The following is a 20052-nucleotide window of genomic DNA, read 5'->3' on the forward strand; positions in this document are numbered from 1 at the left end:
TAGATCCAAACAACATGGGTGACAACTTGGAATGGATCCAATAGTGAGAACAATAAGTGGGCTAAGAATGACAACTTGACCTCGATATGATATTCGGATCTGATTTGGATCCATTTTGTATGAACAACAACTTGGATTCATATCCAGACTAACGATGACAACTAAGGTTCAAATCCAAATAGTTTGGGCAACAACTTGGGTCCAAGTTCAAACTAAGGATGACAAGTGAGGTTTGGGCGACAACCTGGACCGGATCTGGGTCTAAACCTATACTGAAACAAGATAAAAACATTGTTTTGGTCATAACTTCTGATCTTCATGTCAGTTTGATGTAAATTTTAATGCATTGGAAAGCTTATGATGTCCTCTTCAACTTATTTTTTGAAAGTAAAATTGAAAAGATTATTTTCTTGGCCAAAAATGCATTTAAAGTAGATTATGTAATTTTGAATACAAGACATCAATGTTTTTATGAGAAAACAAACATTTGGACAAAATCTATAAAATAATGATTGGTGAAAATTGAGGTGTCTACATATGACCTTTTTACTAAGAGAGAGAAGCTCGATCGATGACAAAGAAGTAGATGCACTGATTGTAAAAGACATAGACAACATTGACAAGCTTGACAACTATGATATCTTTTCAAAAAAGGTTTGATAGATGACATTGAATGGTGTGTGCTCCGTAGCTTAGGTATATTCATGGCTTTACATGAGGGTCTTCCAAGCTCTGTGCCTATTGGTGGAAGGTTTTGTCGAGCAAGGTTGGATCATACATGACAAAATCAACATCTTGTTTCACTCAAAAGGTCTTTCCGGTTCTTTACTGTTCAAAGTGGGAGGTCTTGCCAAACAAGGTCAAATTAAACAAGACAAAACAAGTGCCTATGGATAAAAGATTGCATAAGAAATGAAAGACTGAAGACTTCTGAAAGACATTTTGAAAAGATGACATGAGTGTCAGACTTTGTTCAAAAGTCATTTAATATTGACAATTGACCAAATCATTTTGAAAAATGTATTGATTGTTTACTTTCAAAGGAAAATAGAGAATATTTTGGGTTTGACTGTGCTCGTATTTGAGTAGCGGTTTGCTTCATTAGTATATGTAAGAACCTATGTACCTAATATCCAACTATCTATAGGATGATCCTCAGATATGACTGGGTAGGATTTTAGAATTTCACATCTTTTCTCATGAAAGGCTTTTCTCATCCATGAGAGTGGATCAAACAAGCCCACCTGTTTGTTTCACAAAAAAAATGATTTTTTCTATGGAAACAAAAATAAATTTTCATTAAAGTGAAACAAACACATGAGAGTAGAAGGCAATGAACATGGCACTACAGTAGGCCTAACCTTTTTCAGCGGGATGTGTTGTTTCCCATGAAATTCCTTGTCACTGGCAAGCTACAAAAGCCCTCTTGTACAAGAAAGGACACAAATGTTGGATTTTCAAAATGCATGCTCTCTTATTTGTCTATTGGGATTAGCAGATATTTTGTCCCTGTAAGTGAATTTTACTTGTGAATTTGAGTGTCACAGGTCGATCTTTCAGAATAGGACATGTTCAGTGTGGAGCTCTACTGAGTGGAAAATGCATCGACTATAGGAACGCGCGGTATGCGTTTGCTTGATCAGTGACGTGCGGTGGTAGCATGGCATGCGATAGGCATCGATATTATCGTTAGGGCATCGATGTGTGGCGGCATAAATGTGGAGCATTGTTCGATTAAGCAGTGCCAGCTGATCAGAGGATATTGCCTTTGGAGATTTGGTTAAGGACCTCTTAGCTTGCAAGATCGTCCCACGTGTAGCGGTTGGACGCACATGGGTGCATGTGGGTTAGGGCTAATTCCCCCCAAAATCACCTTAGGTGGTTCCAACCGAGTATGGTGACTCGAGGGTAGGCAAGTGAATGCCTAGGCACTGGCGAATGAGTTTGGGTGGTGCTCTTCGCTATGGTGTTCAATCATCAATTGGTCTTCGGACTGGGGGCCGCAAGGTCTTGCTCATTCAGTGGCGAGGTTTTGCTATGTCGTGCACATGGAGTTATACTACGTCATGGCACGCAAGGCTAAGGCAAAGTTTGTGCCTCTTTCGGAAGTGATAGTTGGTACGAGACGGCTATGCACTAAGCGACATGAACTATATGGAATGCACATTTAGAAATACGCTTGATTAGCTTCCGCTAGGCAGCTGCGCACAGGGTGATGCGTAGGGCCATTAAAAATGATTCAGCACATGGAAATGTCTTGGTACGCAGCCTTTGGCCGTTAGGCTGGCCAGCTTGGCGCGTTGCGGGTTTGTGAAGCATTTTATGCCCGTGATAGAGCGATAGAAAGGCTTGCGGCGGTAAGGAAGGATCGTCGCGCCATATTGGCTTATTGAAAAAAAGTAAGCCCGTGACAAATTGGCATCATAACAGAAAGATTCACGGAGACCTTATTCTTCATTGTGTGTGACATTGTAGAGGACAATGATGGTTTATCTTGGTTACGCAATTTTTTGCAGCTGAAGTGTGGTTGATCGAGCATAAAAGCAAGATGTTGATAGGATAGTATGGGACATTTTGTCGATGATAAGCAGAAGTGTAAGGTTGTTATTTAGTTGGCTAAGAGAAAATAGATAAGCCAAAGATCCCTACCAGTTGTGCGTTAGGCTCATAGGTAGAGCATGATGTTTGCTTTGTGCATGCAGAGAATACACATTAGATTTGGCTGGATGGATTTATACCTTTGGGTATGGGAGACTCAATTAAACTTCCAGATTCTCTCTCAAGATTGTGGGTTAGCAAAATGCCCACATTGAGCAAAATGCTCATTGTTTTGGTCCCTTAAGTTGGCAGATCCTCAATGGATTGTGTGTGTTAAAAAAGTTGTTGTTCGTGGCTCATTGGTTTCTACGAAAACATTTTGCTAACTCTAAGAGAGAGTTACAACATGGTGGCTTTGGGAGGGGAGTTCCAGCGTTGGGCCAAAGGTGCCTATGTGAGGACGAGTGCCCAGGAAGATGCTTTGAAGGACCACTTTGGGGTGATACGCAAGAAGGCGTCCCCCACTTGATGACTAGTTTGGACCATTGGAAAATTGCAAGTTTGTGCTTAAGGGAGTTGATATACTTGTGGCATGCATTGATGGTCATCTTTCTCTGTGAGGACCACAAAGGGCTTGGAATTGCCGTTGATGGGGTTGGAAGGTACCCCAACCATGAGCATAAAGATGACAAGTTTGTCATTCAGACGAGGATGTCCCGTTTGTGTTTAAGACTACACTAGGGTCTCACGAGCAGAGAAATGCTCGATATTAATAAAGCAGAAGACCGTTGTCTAAGTGATCAGAGCTGCATTAAAGGTATGAGACTTGACATGTTAAAGGTTACGACGATGGTGGATGTAAACCAATACAAGTTGAGTAGGCTGAAGAAAAAGAGTAAACCAAAGATAGGTACAAAGGGAAACTGGCATATCAGTGATGATTGTGTTCTTACCTGCACCAGCATTGTCGAGGATGATAATGGTTTTGGGTGGGGGAGAATATCCCAGGCCGATCTTTCAGAATAGGACATGTGCAGTGTGGAGCTCTACTGAGTGAAAAATACATTGACCATAGGATCGTGCGGTATGCGTTCACTTGATCGGTGACGTGCGGTGGTAGCACGACATGCGATAGGCATTAGTATCGTCGTTAAGGCATCGCTGTGTGGCGGCACAAATGTGGAGCGTTGTTCGATTAAGCAGTGCCAACGGATCAGAGGATATTGCCTTTGGAGATTTAGTTAAGGACCTCTCGGCTTGCAAGATCGTCCCACACATAGTGGTTAGACGCACAGGGGTGCGTGTGGGTTAAGGCTAATTCCTCCAAGAATCACCTTAGGTGATTCCAACCGAGTATGGTGACTCGAGGCTAGGCGAGTGAATACCTAGGCGCTAGTGAATGAGTCTAGGTGGTGCTCTTCGCTATGGTGTTCAATCATCAACTGGTCTTCGGACTGGGGGCTGCAAGGTCTTGCTCTTTCAGTGGCAAGGTTTTGCTATGTCGTGCGCATTGGAGTTGTACTACATTTCATGACACGCAAGGCTAAGGCAAAGTGATGCAAAGCATCCTGAAGATCCGAGCTTTGAAGATGAATTGGATCTAAATCCAATTCCTAAGATCCAATTCAGAATGTGATCCAGGGCATATCCAATCGAGCAGGACTATCAGGGTCCAATTGAATCTTTGCCAACCCAAACCCATTTTGATTATCGCGCTACAGTATCTGAGATATTTTGCATCTTTCTCAGAGATTGCATTTTTATTATTCAATTCTATTTTGGCATGTGAGGAACCACGTTAAATATGTTTTTATTTGTAATTTTATTTTTATTTTTTTAGGAGTCGAATTCTACAGATCTGGATAGTTTTGGTGCTCTGTAGGATCTTTTTGTGGTACTAGAGGGTGTATGGGGAATGCAGGTAGTTTTTATTTTTTTTGTATTTGCATTTTCTAATGCGTTTTGTGCTGGATCCAGTTCGCTGCACATTTGGATCTAGATCAAGATCCGTTTTCAAAAGGGGTCCTAGTTGGCACCATTTTGGAGTGGACCATCTTGAACTTCATTCAAAATCCAACCATGACTAGTCCAAGTCAAATATGGTTGTTGGTCCCTTAATAGCCTTAGCCAAAAATAGTCCAGTCAAAATCCTTTTTTTAGAGCATGGCTTGAGAAGACCATTTGCCTCTTTAATGTGGCTCTTCCCCATGCTCCAGAGCCTTTACGAGTGGAGGTCGACAAGGAGGAAGGGGAGACTTCTTCATTTTCAAAATTTGTTGTGTGGTTGGTTGGAGAGAGAGAGAAGAAAAAAAATTGAAATTTCATGTAGCTAGTTGAAAAAAAACTCCTTTGGTGAAGGTAGAACCGAATCTCATCTTTTAAGTGTGAAAGGTGATCTTTTGAGAAGATCGACCTTGGTGTGGTTGTGCAAGTCTTGGTTCGTAGTTGCTGAACTTCAAGAAGGTGTTCAACCCGCTGTTTGTGAATTTACAATTGCCATTACTGTTTCTCAGCGAATTTTTATCATTACCATCTTCATCCGGATATTATTCACTGGTTCATGTGTTTTCATTTTTTGTTATTTTGAGCATATGTGATTTATGTTTCTCATTGAATATTGATTGAAAGTTACAATAGGTTATGTGTTATTTTTCTAGTGAATGAATATGAGTCCTTTATATTACAAAGTGATTCTATTGTTCACAAATATCCAGTTTTATTGGTTAATACATAATTCAGATTTTTTTGTCAAAACCCGGATTCCCGAATCCCGAGTTGTCTAGAATGACTCTGAAGAATTGCCTGTATCAGCCTCGATACAAGTCAGATTTTTGTGTTCTTTAGCTTCTCGGAAAGCTAAAACATTTTCCTACAACTTTGTAGTTGAGGCCATTTCATGAATTAGCAGTTTAAATCCCTAAAAAGTACTATCAATGTCTCAGATTGACAGGAATCCACTGTCACCAGTTTGGTTCAGAACACTTCTAGTGGTGTTTGATATTTTTTTGTTATCTGGAGATTCCCTGCATAAAAAATCATTTTGTTTGATTTTGTGGAAAGCTTGAACCTAGATCTATAATTTTCATGTTTTCAATTTTAATTGAATTTTTGTTTAAGTACCTAAAAAATATCAATCTTTGTTGTTGTCGAATAGTGAAAAATTTAGTTCTTTTATCAACAACTCATACCATTTTTCAGAATTCAAAAGTTCATAGAGCATTGTAGAAAACTCAAAAAATTCTAAATTTTAGTTCGTTGGAAAGGTCTGGATCTGACCTTCGATTTCTCAGTTGGAAGTTTTCACAAACTCTACTGTTTGCAGGGTCAAAAACCCTGTCGAACAGACTGTCTACAGAATCTGGAAGTCTGTCATAACCTTGTTCGTCAGTCCCAGATTCGAGTTCGTAGAATGGACACCGCGGATCCAAATCAAGTGATTTTGGATTCGTTGAAAAGTTGTGCAAGTCACGCACAACTTTTATTTGGGATGTTTCTGTCAAAACAGAGTGCACGAGTCCCAAAATTCTATTTTTCCCAGAGTTCTGTTCGGACTCATTATCGTATAAGCTTCCGCGCGTGTCAAGATTCATTTGGATCTTGGATCGAAGCGTATCGAGTACACATCGTGTTACTGCATTACAAAGTTTTTGCCTCTTTCAGAAGTGATAGCTGGTATGGGACGACTATGCACTAAGCGACGTGAATTACATGGAATGCACATTTAGAAATACGCTTAATTAGTTTCCGCTCGGCAGCTGCGCACAGGGTGGTGCGTAGGGCCAATTAAAATGATTTAGCACATGGAAATGTGTTGGTACACGGCCTTTGGCCGTTAGGCTGGCCAGCTTGGGTAGCTTGGCGTGTCGCAGGTTTGTGATGCATTTTATGCCTGTGACAGAGCGATAGAAAGGCTTGCAGCGGTAAGGAAGGACCGTCGTGCCGCACTGGCTTATTACAAAAAGTAAGCCCGTGACACTGAGTTTAGAGATAGTTTATGAACCCATATTCTTTGAATTTTGGAATCCTATTTACATATAAAGTGTGCCATGTGAGTAGGTCTGGTAAACGAACTAAGTAGCTCGTGACTTGGCTTGGTTCAGATCGTCACAAACTTGTTTGTGATCTGTTCGTATAGTTGGCAAGACAAGCCACAAGTAGCTCATTTAGCTTAAACGAATTGAGCGCTCCACTTTGCTTGATATTTCTGGTATAGATAAAATATATATTTTGTCTAATATATAGAAGGAAGAATGTATAAAATACATATTAAAAAAAAAGATGCATGAAAAATATATACGATTAAGTGTAATTTATAAAAAAGTTATATATATTTTCAAGTATAATATATATATATATATATGTGCTACGTATAAATAATATGAAATGTTTTTACACGAGCCAGCTGGTGTTCGGCTCACCTCATTGAGGGATGAGCTGTGCTCAAGCTCGGCTCAGCTAAACACAAAAAAGAGGGGAGCCATGAGCTCAACCCACTAGTAAACGAGCCGAGCCCCAACATGCCCTGTTCGGTTGGTTCGTCTCGTTTACCAGCCCTACATGTGGGTTAGCAGCTATTTAAGCTAGTCATACCCGATTCACTATTAGCTTCTAAATCTAAATAAGCAATGTCCGATTAGCTTGGATTAAGGAATGCTCCATCCAAACCAAATCCGACCCATTTGCATCCTCAACTCCATCCACCCAAAGCCTAGGCTCGTATGAAGGAACCGATCACCAAAAGAATTCGAGTCACTATCCGGAACCATCTGGACCTAATCCGGTTTATGCCGACTTTGTTCCTGCTTTCGAGCTTCTCGTAACCAATAAGAGACTGACAAGTGGCAAAATCCTCAACCAAGCCACCCTTCCCTGCAAACCGTTATCTCTTCACTCACTCTCTCTCTCTCTCTCTCTCTCTCTCTCTCGGTGAAACCATCGAAGGGTCGAGTTTCTTCTCTTTCGGTTGCAGGAACGCTCTCCTTTCTCTGTTTCTGTAGGCGGGTTTATGATTTTTTCTTCTTTTTTCTTGGCGGGCAGTGGTGCATGCAGAGCAGAAAAGTAGAGAAGCGAGGTGTGAGGGCAAATGGAGTGCCTTGTCAATGGTGGTGGAGGTTGCTTCCATGGATGCAAAACCGTTCCATTTCCCTCTTCTCCCGGCTTTCTCACTGCTATCAGGAGTCCCAAGGCCTTGCCCAATCCGCCATTGTTCCCATTGTGCTCCACAAGGACACGAACCTCCCGGCGCCCCGTCATCAAGGCCTCCTCGGCCACGGAGAGCTGCACGGCCGACGCGAAGAAGGAAGGGTTTGCTGACGAGGACGATTACCAGAGAGCCGGCGGCTCCGAGCTTCATTTCGTTCAGTTGCAGGAGAGCAAGACCATGAAGCAACACGCTAAGATTGCAGACAAGGTCTCTTCCCCAAGACCCCATATTTTTTTCTGTCTGTTTTTTTTTTACTATGTTTGAATGACTATGGTTGCTCTCTTCCTCTGCATTTTGTTTCCCTTGCATTGATTCAAGACTTTAAGAGCTACTTTAGACCAGCGATAGCAATCGGTAATGCTTTTGTTTTGCGATATGTCGGCGAACTCGAAAAAAAATTGAGACAAACATGACCGATAAAAGGCAAGTTGGGTGTTTTTGGTAGGAGTGTCTTTGGGTTTCTTAGTGTAAAATTGGTTTCTATGCATACATTGTGATAGATTGGATTTGGTTTGGCCCCTACCACGCTTTTCCCAGGAACTTGGAAGTAGGGTTTTTAGGAATTCAAGTATAGTTTTTCTTTCTCCAGCTTTGTATGGTTTCCCTTGCGTTCACGTGTGACGAATACTCACTTGTTCTCCATCATTGCGTTCCTAGGATTTGTGTTATTCCATTTGCTGTTTCTCTCTCTCTCTCTCTCTCTCTCTCTCTCTCTCTCTCTCTCTCTCTCTTTGCTATAGTTCACTCACTGTATCATATCCTGTTTACGGAGTCTCACAGTTGGGACTAATGCATGAGTTCTGTAATTATGCGAATTGCATTTCGACGATAAAGGAACAGCAATTAACCTCCATGGTATGAAACAAAGAGTATTGCACTCAACAGTGCTGCCCACCCAAGATATCATAAAATTATAAATAGAAAAAATTCATCGTTTCCAATAGAAGGAAAAGGAATGAAGTCATGGACGCAGCTTAGAACATATGCTACTCATATTAGCCTGGATCCATGAAGTACCTTGCCTGTGTAATCATTTTTAACAGTGAGATTCAAGGCTGAGTCAGGTGCCCATGTAACATAAGGTTGAAAGCCTCTTTGTCATGGAAGCGATGTTGGCACAATAAGATGTTCGGGACTAGTGATCTTAGAAACTTTTGCAGCAACAATCTGGTATTTACTGGAAGAGTTGTGATGGGTCGCACAAGCACCTACTGTTTATATGAGAACTATTTACTGGTTCAGAGAGTTCGATTAGGCAGTAGAGGTGCTAATGACTGCAGTAGGCTTAGCATTTGGCTTTTCAAGTTCAACAGCATTAAGAGTAGACATGGCTTCAGGATGCTGATGCCAGTCATAACCCGTAAATGTTGACAAGCTTGTAAAACATGGGGTTGACAGGAGCTTGACCGCAAGATGCATTTGATATATGCAATGTAAGAATTGTTTCATGCTCATTTTTAGAGATCCAGACATATTGTTCCTACTGTTGCTTACAAGTGGAAAGCTTTTGATTCCAGTTTGGTGATTGATCTGAAATTTTCTGGTTGGGAATGGATGTGGAGTTGCTGTAATTATCCTCCTGAGGATGGCTGCATGATAAAGCCGTAAGCAAGTTATGATGGTGTCCTATGTTCTTCTAACAAAGTGGATGCACTTGCTATGTTTATGTGCTATGCTGCTGGTGAGTGAGCTGCATGTGTTTGCTTTAGTATTTGTGTTTGGTGAGTGAGCTGCATGTTCTGCTGAACACAGTCTTCTAAGATGGGTTCAAAAAGATTATGTACCTGCTTTGGTTGCACATGCTCCAACAGGGCTGCATGTATAAGAGGTGGGTCAGATCATCAATGTTTCTTAATCATGATAGACCTGTTGTCTGGATTTTGGATATTTTCTCTCAAACAAGGACAACCTTATTTGTGTGATGTCTGTGTTGAGCATCAAATGTGAGACATTGTATGTGAAAAATAACAAGCAGAGATGTCTTCTTTCAGGGAGGATAAAAGACGATGTTATTCTTTTCAGAATTTTAGACCTCACAGATTGAAAATGTAGTATCTTTGAAAATATTCGGTTTGAGCACTTTGGAAATGTAAACAGAATGTTGAATAATTCAGCCTGTAAGCTGTTTGAAAGGCTTCAACACACAATCCTTTTGTTTGCCTCAATCTATTCTAGAATGAACAGGTGATTTTTTGCAGCAGCTTAAATTTGTTCATGCGTATGTGGCTGGTCAATCTATTTGAACAAGAATCGAGAATTCTTTGAGAAGTGAAAAAGACAGCAATCTTCCATAAGATATCAATGTGAAAATAACTGAATAATCATCATTGACTAGAAGATTAGGTATCAAGTTCGATTTTCTGTTTACCATTGGTGACCATCTTCATTGTAAGTCAACAAAGAATGGAATGATGTTGCATGGGATGATATTTAAGTTAAGATTTAGGTCTGAGAAGTTTAGTAATTCTGGTAGCAATACAAACATAAGGGGAAAAAGCCAGCATGAGTTTGAACAGAGGCAAAACAATCCCAGATGATTGGGAGAGACATACCTTTGCCAATAACAGTTGTTCTTTCCAAGTTTTAAGAAGTGAGGAAGATATTTATCGAATGAACTCACTAATGTTCTGATTGACTTTTTCTTTTTTTTTTTTTAATTTTATTTTAAGGATTGGCTTTAACTTTTGAATCTGCAACACATGAATCATGCATTTAAGAACAACCACCATATAATGTTGCAGGCATGAAACCATATAATGTTGCTGATGGAGGGAGGTTGAGGGCAGTGGAGGTGTTGCAATACTTGTGGTTCTGCATTCCATGTACTCGACAACTTACCAGAGTTGAAATATGGCTGGTTTTTTGAAAGAAGCATTGGTGTCTGTGGCTTTCTGTTTACTTCATTGATGGAAGCTAAGCTCAATTTGCTGTTATTTAGTTTAGGAGATTGACTTGGTGACCCAACATAGAACTCAAAATGACTCATCATGTCATGCTTCCAGTTATACGTAATTAGGACTATGTTTGCACGTAATAAGGTGGATATTTCAAAGGAAAGCGTTTCAATTGTTGCAGGTGGCAACAAACAGCTTTCATGACTTACTTTTCAAAAGTTACTTCTGTGTCAGGGAGTCATTTTTCTTTAGTTCTATATGGGTCATATTGCTGTAATATAAACTGATCAATTTGTATATTTCAAAGCAGCAAATCTATCTAAATGTGTGCAACCAAGCTGCCAAATTATCTTTTTACATAAAGTCATGCAAAAGCCATATTCCTGCCCTTATATTGCTTAAACATGTCAGTTGATAATGCTTCTGAGCTCACCTGTATAATGATGCATCCTTGCCTATAGTTCATTTTGATGACAAAACCACTTGCATATTCGAAACACAGTTGTCAATTATCAATTGTCATAATGTCAATATTTTGACAATATGATTCAAAAGTTCTTTTTGTGATGAAATTCTTTTTTCTTAGAGTAATTTTTATTAACTATTATGCAGCTTCCACCTATTCCTTCTGCGGATTCTGTATTTGATCTGATAGTGATTGGCTGTGGCCCTGCTGGTCTATCTTTGGCTGCAGAATCTGCTAAGACAGGCTTGTCTGTTGGCCTTGTTGGACCTGATCTTCCATTTACTAATAACTATGGAGTGTGGGAAGATGAATTCAAAGGTAATATTAGTGAAGATTATGATTATTCAAATCAGACTTCTGGAATTATATGCCTTTGGTCTTTCATAATGAGTTAATTGAACCATCTTTAGTTGTTGTTTATCCTACTCAAGGATTTTTATATGTACTACTAGTCCATTATGCTCTCATTTATGTTAAGTTCTTTCCTAATATTGTTATGTTCTCCCTTATGTTGCATGGGTATGGCCTATGTAACCGCGACACGCCAAAGCAGTCGGCATCCCCGTGTCGACACGGGTGGGCGCAGTGTGGGTACGCCGTGGGTCGGATCCCGCACTGCGCCAGATCGGGTCCAACACTGACCCAAACTTTTTTTTTATGTCGGTGAAAGAAAGGTAGGGAGGAAAAAGAAAAAGAAAAAGAAAAAGAAAAAGAAAGAGGAGTAAGAAGAAGAAACAGAAGAAAGAGGAGGATAAGGAAAAAGAAGACGAAAGAGGAAGAGAAAGAGGAAGAGGAGGAAGAAAAATAAGTAAAAGAGGAGAGAGAGAGCATACCTGAAACCTTCTTCTTCTTCAATCTGCAGAGGAAAGAGAGAGAGGCGGTGGGGCTGGGTCCCCACTTGGCCCTCCTTCTTCTTCTTCGTCTTCTTATTCTCCTTCGTGGAGAGAGAGAGGTTGCAAATACCCCTTTGCCTTTTATATTGAACGTTAATATAATAGGGCTGGGTTCTCACTTACCTTAATAGATGGATCTATGTATGATCCAAACCCAGGCCATTTTATATTAAGGTTCAAGTGAGGACCTCAAAATACCAAGACCCAAAACACTCTCTCTCTCTCTATATATATATATATATAGCCATGTCCCCATACCCTCATTTTTTGAAATTGCCATCTCGTACCCGCACCTGCACCCATACCCAGGTGACATAGGGTACGGCTGAAGATACGGGGATACATACATTTTTATGAAGTTTTCAATGTAAGTAATATACAAGGGGATACGGAGTGGGAGTCAAAATGGAGTGTCTGTGTGACATATGTTTTCCTCAAGACTCATAAAAAATCCATTTCTGTATCTGTCTGTAAAAAATTAATCACAAAAATAAATGTTTGAGAAACTCAGGAGCTAGATCTGTTCTCTTTCACGACAGCATTTGGCACAGTTTTTCCCTTTACCATATATATATCTTAAATATTATAAAAGCAGAAGTGAGTGTATTAGATGCAAAGATTAAATGCTTCATTATGTTACATTCTTCTAATGTATTTTGACTGTGTAATTAAAAATTTGTTTGCCCCTTCTGTATGTAGTTAAAAAAAAGTGTTACTTACATGGCATATTGTAATTTTTGAACAAACTGCTGGGTTTCCTTTATAACTCCCTGTCTCCCTCTTAATTATCATAATAAAAACATTATAATCATAATAATAAAATAAGAAACTGTTGAGAACCTCTCTCTCTCTCTCTCGATGAGAAACAGTGAGAATCTTAGTCTTGATAAATAGTATTTGATGACAGTTTTTTGTCATTTCAGTTTTCTTGTGGGGCCCAGACATATGGATGGGCAGAAGCTCTAGTATATTAATTTTTTTTATTTTTATTTTTTTTCCATGAAACTAACCTTACAAATGTAATCTGTATGTTTTTCTTAGTAGGAACTGGCTTTTAGATCATCTGATTATGACATGTAGGTAGGATTTTATAAGGCTTCAAAAATCAATGGCCTACAATGTGCGATACTTTCGTGGGTCATAAAATCATATTTTTTTTCATCAAAAAACATGATTCAAAAGTCATTCCCAACTATTTTGGACATACTGAATTCATCTTTGAGGTCTAATTGGATCAAAACAACCTGCATCATAGTGATCCAGAGGCATTTCTACCTACAAATGTTTGTAGCCAACAATTTTCCACACACACACACACATATATATATATATATGTATATATTTTTATGTGTCTGTTTATGCATGTACGTGTGCATGTGTGTTCATGCATGTGGCATGTGTTTGCACATACAAGACTTGAAAAATGAATCTGTTCACTTTTATCAGAGAAGTTTATTTTTTAGCAAATTCTGGATTGCTCTATGATCATAAAATACTAATTTTATGAACTGGGTTGGGACGACGTACTAGGGTCCCTAGAGGCCAGGTGTAAACCTTAATTGAAGTAGCTCTTCTATGAACTAGCCTAGGATCTACGTCTAACATGTCGTTTTTAATGCACATTTGAGGACCATAGACATTTAGTAACTCTTGTGTCATGTAAATGTAAATCTTCGTTCTCTATTGACAGTAGGGGTCCTTAAACTCCCAGCTTGATTATCAAGAAAGAAAAGTGAGAATAAAAGGGTAAGGCCTGTCCCATTCTCTCACAATGCTTTTGATTTTCTTCAAACTTCATCCACGCAATAGAATTTAATGCATTTTGAAGCTATATTAGGTGGGCTCATGTATTTGAGCTTCCTAAATTGAAGAATATCGATCGTATACTGTTCCAAGCCTTCAGGATTAAATGACTACCATAAAAGTCTCCTCTAGCATCCTTGCTGTGTGCTTTCTGGTTCAACTGCTATATAGCTTCATGTGTTACCAGTAGTTGGCACTTTTGTGAGTCTGAATTTTATCGTTTATAAACTTGATCAGACAATTTTACGAGTCCTTGTGTTTCAAGAACAATTTGCTTTGTCATTTAATAATTCATATGCCTGAACTTGTTCATTCTATTAGATGGGTTCCATGCCAATTACATGGTTTATTGCCTTGTCACTTCTTTGAATAGCTTTACCTAGATTACCTGATTTTACTTTAAGAAGCTATTATCGATTTGCGTAGATATTCAGATATTACTTTTCTTTGATAAAGTAATTTAGATTCCTCTGCTAGATAAAAACAGTTAAACTCCTATTTGGATCTATCATCCACATAGTTTCTTTGTTCTTTTCCTATTATAGAAGTTACTTTCTGGAGGCAACTGCTATTTACTAGAGAAGTTTTAAGAGTACTTGCAGAAGGGGCCACTGATTCATGTAATCTAACTGCAATATGCCATCGTGTCCACAATGGTTGGGCTGCCTATTGTCTATGCAGTCGTTGGGGTCAGATACCATAGCACTAGTTCCAGTATGTGTGATTAATGATAGTAGTTCACAGGAAGTTGAGCGGTGTGTATGATGAAAACTATATTTTCACTTGTTAAGCAGTCAAAATTTTTCTGTTGGATGTATATATCATAGAGATTGACTGGCATTCCATTGATAAATCTCTCATAGCTACAGTTCATTAGTTTTGCTGCCACACGTCTGAAGATTTTATGGAACTAAGTGCAGTATAGGAAGAGGATGCGGGAACCATATATCCTTAAAAAGGAATTTGTATACGGATATTAAAATGAAAAGAAATTACATATGGATCCAGGAGTCAGTCAAACTGTGAAGTATAACATCCAGGAGATGAATTTCTGGGAAAGCAGGTCTCCTCTTGGAGAGCAAGCTCTCAAGCTATTGCAGAAGCTTCTGATAACTATGTCAAGCATCAACAATATTCTACTTTGATGGACATGTTCGAAGAAGTAACTGAATTAGCATACTCTATTCAGTTCTATCCTATTTTGATAAATATCTTTCCTTTCTATCGACTGTAAGCTGTATTTTTTCATGGAACAGACATGTTCTGGTTTTTGCTACCATTAGTAAATAAAGAACAGCTGCTTAATTCTTTTCTAATTGTTTCCATTCTATTCTTCTGTGATAACAGCATACATTTTCTTCTCATCTGGCTTTAAAATGACAATCTATAGTTAGAAGGATCCTGTTACTGTGCAGCACGAGTCTAGATTTTTTGTTCTTCCAACATTGTGCAGATGCTATTCAAAATCATGCTATCTGAAACATTTTGCTCCTTGTTTTGCATCCTGATTCATAATCATTAGTTGCTGTTGGTTTTTCTTTGATGTTTCTTGTCACTTTTCTTTTTAACATTCTTTCTTGCAAACTGTGGTTTCATGTTATACACATTCAGATCTTGGGTTTGAGGGATGTATCGAGCATGTTTGGCAGGATACTGCTGTCTATCTTGATAGTGATTATCCTATCCGGATTGGTCGTGCTTATGGTCGTGTTAATCGAGATGCACTTCATGAAGAGCTGGTGAAACGGCAAGGAGTTAATTTTTCCTATTTATCTGCTTTTCTGTCTTAGGATTCTTGTTGAAATGAAAATTATTGTTTGTAATGCATAAAATTTCATATAGGTGTTTTGAATCGGGAGTGACATACCTTAATTGTAAAGTGGAAAGAATAATTGAATCCAATGACAGTCATAGCGTTGTTGCTTGTGAAAGTGGAGCTGTAATCCCTTGCAGGTAAATTATTTTGAGAAATTCTAAAAGTAGTATGGATTATCTGATGTATTAAATTTCTCATTGTAGGCTTGCTATTGTCGCCTCAGGAGCTGCTTCAGGAAAGCTTTTGAAATATGAGTTAGGTGGTCCTAAAGTCACTGTTCAGACAGCATATGGCATCGAGGCAGAGGTAAGGTATTGCCTCTAACCGTATCAATATCTCCTATCTCTAATCTATAAATTATGTAATCTAAATCTTCGTAAATGCTTTTTTTTGGTTTATCTTAATTTTGATGTAAATGATCATTATGAAAATTGCCAGCGCTGATGGATGATTATAAAGAATAATTTCAGCGAGATATATGAAAACCATGTGGATTATTTAGTATTCTTGTGGTTGTGGTGTTCAAATATACAAGCAAGGGGCAACACTGTAGAAAGCAGTAGCAGAAGTTGTGTTAAAGAAAAATCAGATACGTTTAAATGGGGCTTGGAATTTTATTTTCAACAATACAAAAACATTTAGAATTTTCTTAATCATATTGAAATAAGTGCCACTAAAAATGACTTGTCAAATCTTGCAGTCTATCATCAAAATTGGTTGTTGCCATTTGATACGTGGAAAAGGGGCATGGTTGACCTTAATTCCTTGACAGAAATAAAAATCATGCAGTTGAAGTTTGCCCCTTTTTTTTCATTCTCTTCATTACTCTAAGCAACAGCGGAAAGGGTTTCTTTTTAATCAGGGCAACATCTTTTGATGTTCGAGAGTTTAGCACGATGAGAGATAGAAAAGTTTTTTCCTTTCCCACCTATGACAGAACATTGTCTGGGACTCTGATGTTGAATGAAACTGTAGATTTGTAGGATTGAATACCTATCCAAGTTCAGGTCTCTAGCACCAAACTATTTGATGCTCAAGAGAGCAACAAAGGGTGTACTTGCTGGAAAAACATATAACATGAACAATGATTAATAACTTACCTTTAGTATGAGTATGCTGTAATGAGATATGTGGAATTACAAGACAATGTGCAAAAGCACATACACAAGTCCAAGAATGGACAATACAAAGGTAGAAAGGCACAATACAAGCTCAAGAGTGCTCACAAAGGCTTTAAAGAGTCTTAGAATAACAACCAAACTAAAAGTATAGAGTTTATTAAATGAATATGCTTTGAAAAAGCATTGGAATGCATGTGAGGGATTCACCTCTATTTATACAAGAGGAAAGAGAGCATGGAAATAAGGCTCCTAACGACTCTATGGTCTTTTGACCATAGCACCCATGCTCTTTTATATAAATGACATAAAAAAATAAAGAAAATAAAAAGTAAAACAAAAGAAAAGAAAAAATATAAAAAGGTTACATTATGTAAAGACCAAAATACCCTTTAAGGGTAATACAAGTAATAATTATATATATATATATAGTCTATTTTAATACCCCGCTGAAACTTAAGGTGTGATCACCAAAAGTTTGTTGAGAAGAAATAAGAACTGAAGTGCAACCAGAGCTTTGGTAAAAAAATCTGCGAGCTGATATTCTGATGTGACATATGACAATTTAATAGTTCCTCTCAAGAATTCATCACGAACGTAGTAATAATCTATCTCAATTTGTTTAGTATGCTCATGGAAGTTGTGGTTGCTGACAATGTAAATTACACTTTTATTATCGCAACACATCTTCAAAGGTTTGGATATGCCAACTCCCATATCTTTGAGGAGATTTCATAACCATACTAGCTCCATTGTTGTTGTTTTCATAGCTCTATATTCAGCTTCTGTTGATGATGATAATACCTTTTGCTGTTTTTTGTATCTCCAAGAAATTAATGAATCTCCTAGAAAAACACATAAACTAGTAGTTAGATTCTATCATTGGGATTTCTTTCCCAATCAACATCAGTATAAGCAAGTAAACCCAAAGAAGATGAGATTAAAAAAAGCCCTTTAGTTATGATATTCTTTATATATCTGACAATTCTTAACACATCACTCATATGTACTGTGGTTGGAGCATGCTAAAACTAACTGGCAAAATGAATAACATGAGTTATTTTTGGTCTGGTGATTGATAAGTTGGTGAGTGACTCGATTAGTTGCTGATATGGTGTTGAATCTTCAAGAAGAGTCTCATCTTTAATTCTTAATTTTGTATTGATCATCTTAGGTGTCACCACCTATGAGCAACAAGCTTCATTTGAAAAAGAATATACCTTCTTGGAGAGTAAGCAACTTCAATAGGCTAAGAAATATCTTAGAAAACCCAAATAAGACATCAAAATTGTCTTTTAAAATATTTTTAATATCATTAACTTCTTGTTTATCACTTCCTATTATAATCATGTCATCTACGTACAATAGAAGAATAACAACTTTAGAACTTGTACTTTTGACAAAAAGAGCAATGTCAATATAGCAAGAATGAAAACCTAGATGAGTCATTACATTACTAAATCTATCATACCAAGTCTTAGGAGCCTGTTTAAGACCATACAAGGCCTTTTTAAGTCTAAGAGTTTTACTTTTTTTAATATCAAATCCTGGTGAAAGGTCCATATACAACTCCTCATTTAATTCACCATTGAGAAATGTGTTTTTAACGTCAAGTTGGTAAATGGGTCATTTTTGGATAGATGCCGGCTGAGGGTCCTAACACTAGTCATCCTAGCTACCGGTGTAAAGGTTTCCTCATAATCACTTTTGTATTTTTGAATATATCCCTTGGCGACTAACCTAGCTTTATATCTTTCTAGATACTCATCACTCTTGGTTTTTACCTTAAAAACCCATCTGCATCCTATAACTTTCTTTCCTAGTGGTAATGAGGCCATTTCTCAAGTTTTAGCCTTTTTAAGGGCATCAACTTCAACCCATTGTGGAAGGGTTTTGACTTCATTATAATGTGTTGGTTCATAATAAGAGTGTAAAACTATCAAACATGTTCTATACTTTGGTGCCAAAGTATCATAGGATATAAACCTACTTGGTGAGATAGAGGTATGATTGGATCTTCTAAGAGGACTTTCTTCTATATAAGAGTTATGGGGATTTTTTCAAAAGCACTTTGGGGATGTCTTTGCTCATGCTGGGTCATTTCTCAATGATGATTCGACATTCTCAATATTAGAATGTTCATCACCATCTAAGTTTTCTTCATTATTTAAAGAAACATCACAAGAGTTAGATCTTCTTGTGGCAAGAGGTCAAATAAGAAAGTGTAATCAACTTCCTCATTTTCTCGAGTTTTCTTAAGTCCACTTTCATTTTCTAAGAAAGTGTTAAAATATATGTAATTCATATATATGTATATATTTATATACATATATATTTGTATAATCTAAAATACCCGATAGGGGTATTTTAGTCATTTCACAAGTACCCGATAGGGGTACTTGTTTCTTTTCTTTCTTTTTGTATTTTTTCTTTTTTCTTTTTTATTTTTTTGGTTTTTTGTCCACCTAATAGGGGCCCCACCATGGAGTCGATGGGGCCCCCAACGGTCACATTTGTGACCGTTGGGGGCTCCCAACGACTCCATGGGAGCCCCTAGGTGGCTCTTCTTTTAAGGCCATATGGCCACTCCTCCCCTCCTTCTTTTGTGTATAAATAGGGGTGAACCCCTCTTGTATTTTTCACTCTTGAGAGTTCTCTCTCTTTCAATAAGAGGCATTTATATTTTTATGTTGTGTTGTCTCCTTTGGGTTTGGGTATTAGCCCTTGTTGTTTGTTCATTAGTGGATGTTGTAAGTGCTTAGAGCACTCTTTACTTTTCCGCATATTTCATTACATGGTATCAGAGCCTTGTGTATGCTCTTCTTCTTAATATAGCTAGTTGTGTAGCTATATTTGTTTTTTGTTGGTTCTCTCTTCTTTTATCCTTTTAAGTGTGATTATTATGGAAGGAAAACAAAAGATTGATCTCTCCTTCAAGCTCAATGGATCCAACTACATGATGTGGGCCGCCGCCATGGAAAACAACCTCAAAGGGAAAAAGCTTTGGGGATACGTTATGGGCACCATTCCGGAACCACAACTCCAACTAACTAAGATGGAAGGCGATCAAGAAAAAGCTCTTGAAGGAGATGCCCGCATGAAGGCCATTGAAGATCACCAATCTAAAATAGAAGATTGGGAAAGTAAGCATGCCAAGATTCTTGCTTGGTTCATGAACAATGTGGAGCTTAAGATTTGCGCCAACATTGCCAAATTTCGGATGGCAAATGAAGCATGGTTCTTCATGAAAGGTATGTTTACCCAAAAAGACCTTGCTCGTCAATTCTTTCTTCAAGAAAAAATCCGGACTATCAAACAAGG

General features: G+C 38.2%; 1 protein-coding gene across 2 annotated transcripts in view; it reads left to right on the forward strand.

The window, feature by feature from the left end:
• Nucleotides 1–7463: 7463 nt before the first annotated feature.
• Nucleotides 7464–20052, forward strand: part of LOC149815120 (lycopene epsilon cyclase, chloroplastic-like) — a 96505-nt gene continuing 83916 nt past the window's right edge. For both annotated transcript variants that reach the window (XM_089989524.1, XM_089989523.1), the window contains exons 1-5: nucleotides 7464–7948; nucleotides 11248–11419; nucleotides 15409–15544; nucleotides 15640–15750; nucleotides 15817–15919. In XM_089989524.1, the coding sequence (XP_089845650.1) occupies nucleotides 7622–7948; nucleotides 11248–11419; nucleotides 15409–15544; nucleotides 15640–15750; nucleotides 15817–15919 (849 nt within the window). In that variant the 5' untranslated portion in view covers nucleotides 7464–7621. The remainder of the gene's footprint in view (nucleotides 7949–11247; nucleotides 11420–15408; nucleotides 15545–15639; nucleotides 15751–15816; nucleotides 15920–20052) is intronic.

The sequence above is a fragment of the Nuphar pumila genome, chromosome 15 (assembly GCF_984573655.1).
Source record: "Nuphar pumila chromosome 15, dmNupPumi1.hap1.1, whole genome shotgun sequence".
Taxonomy (NCBI): Eukaryota; Viridiplantae; Streptophyta; class Magnoliopsida; order Nymphaeales; family Nymphaeaceae; genus Nuphar; species Nuphar pumila.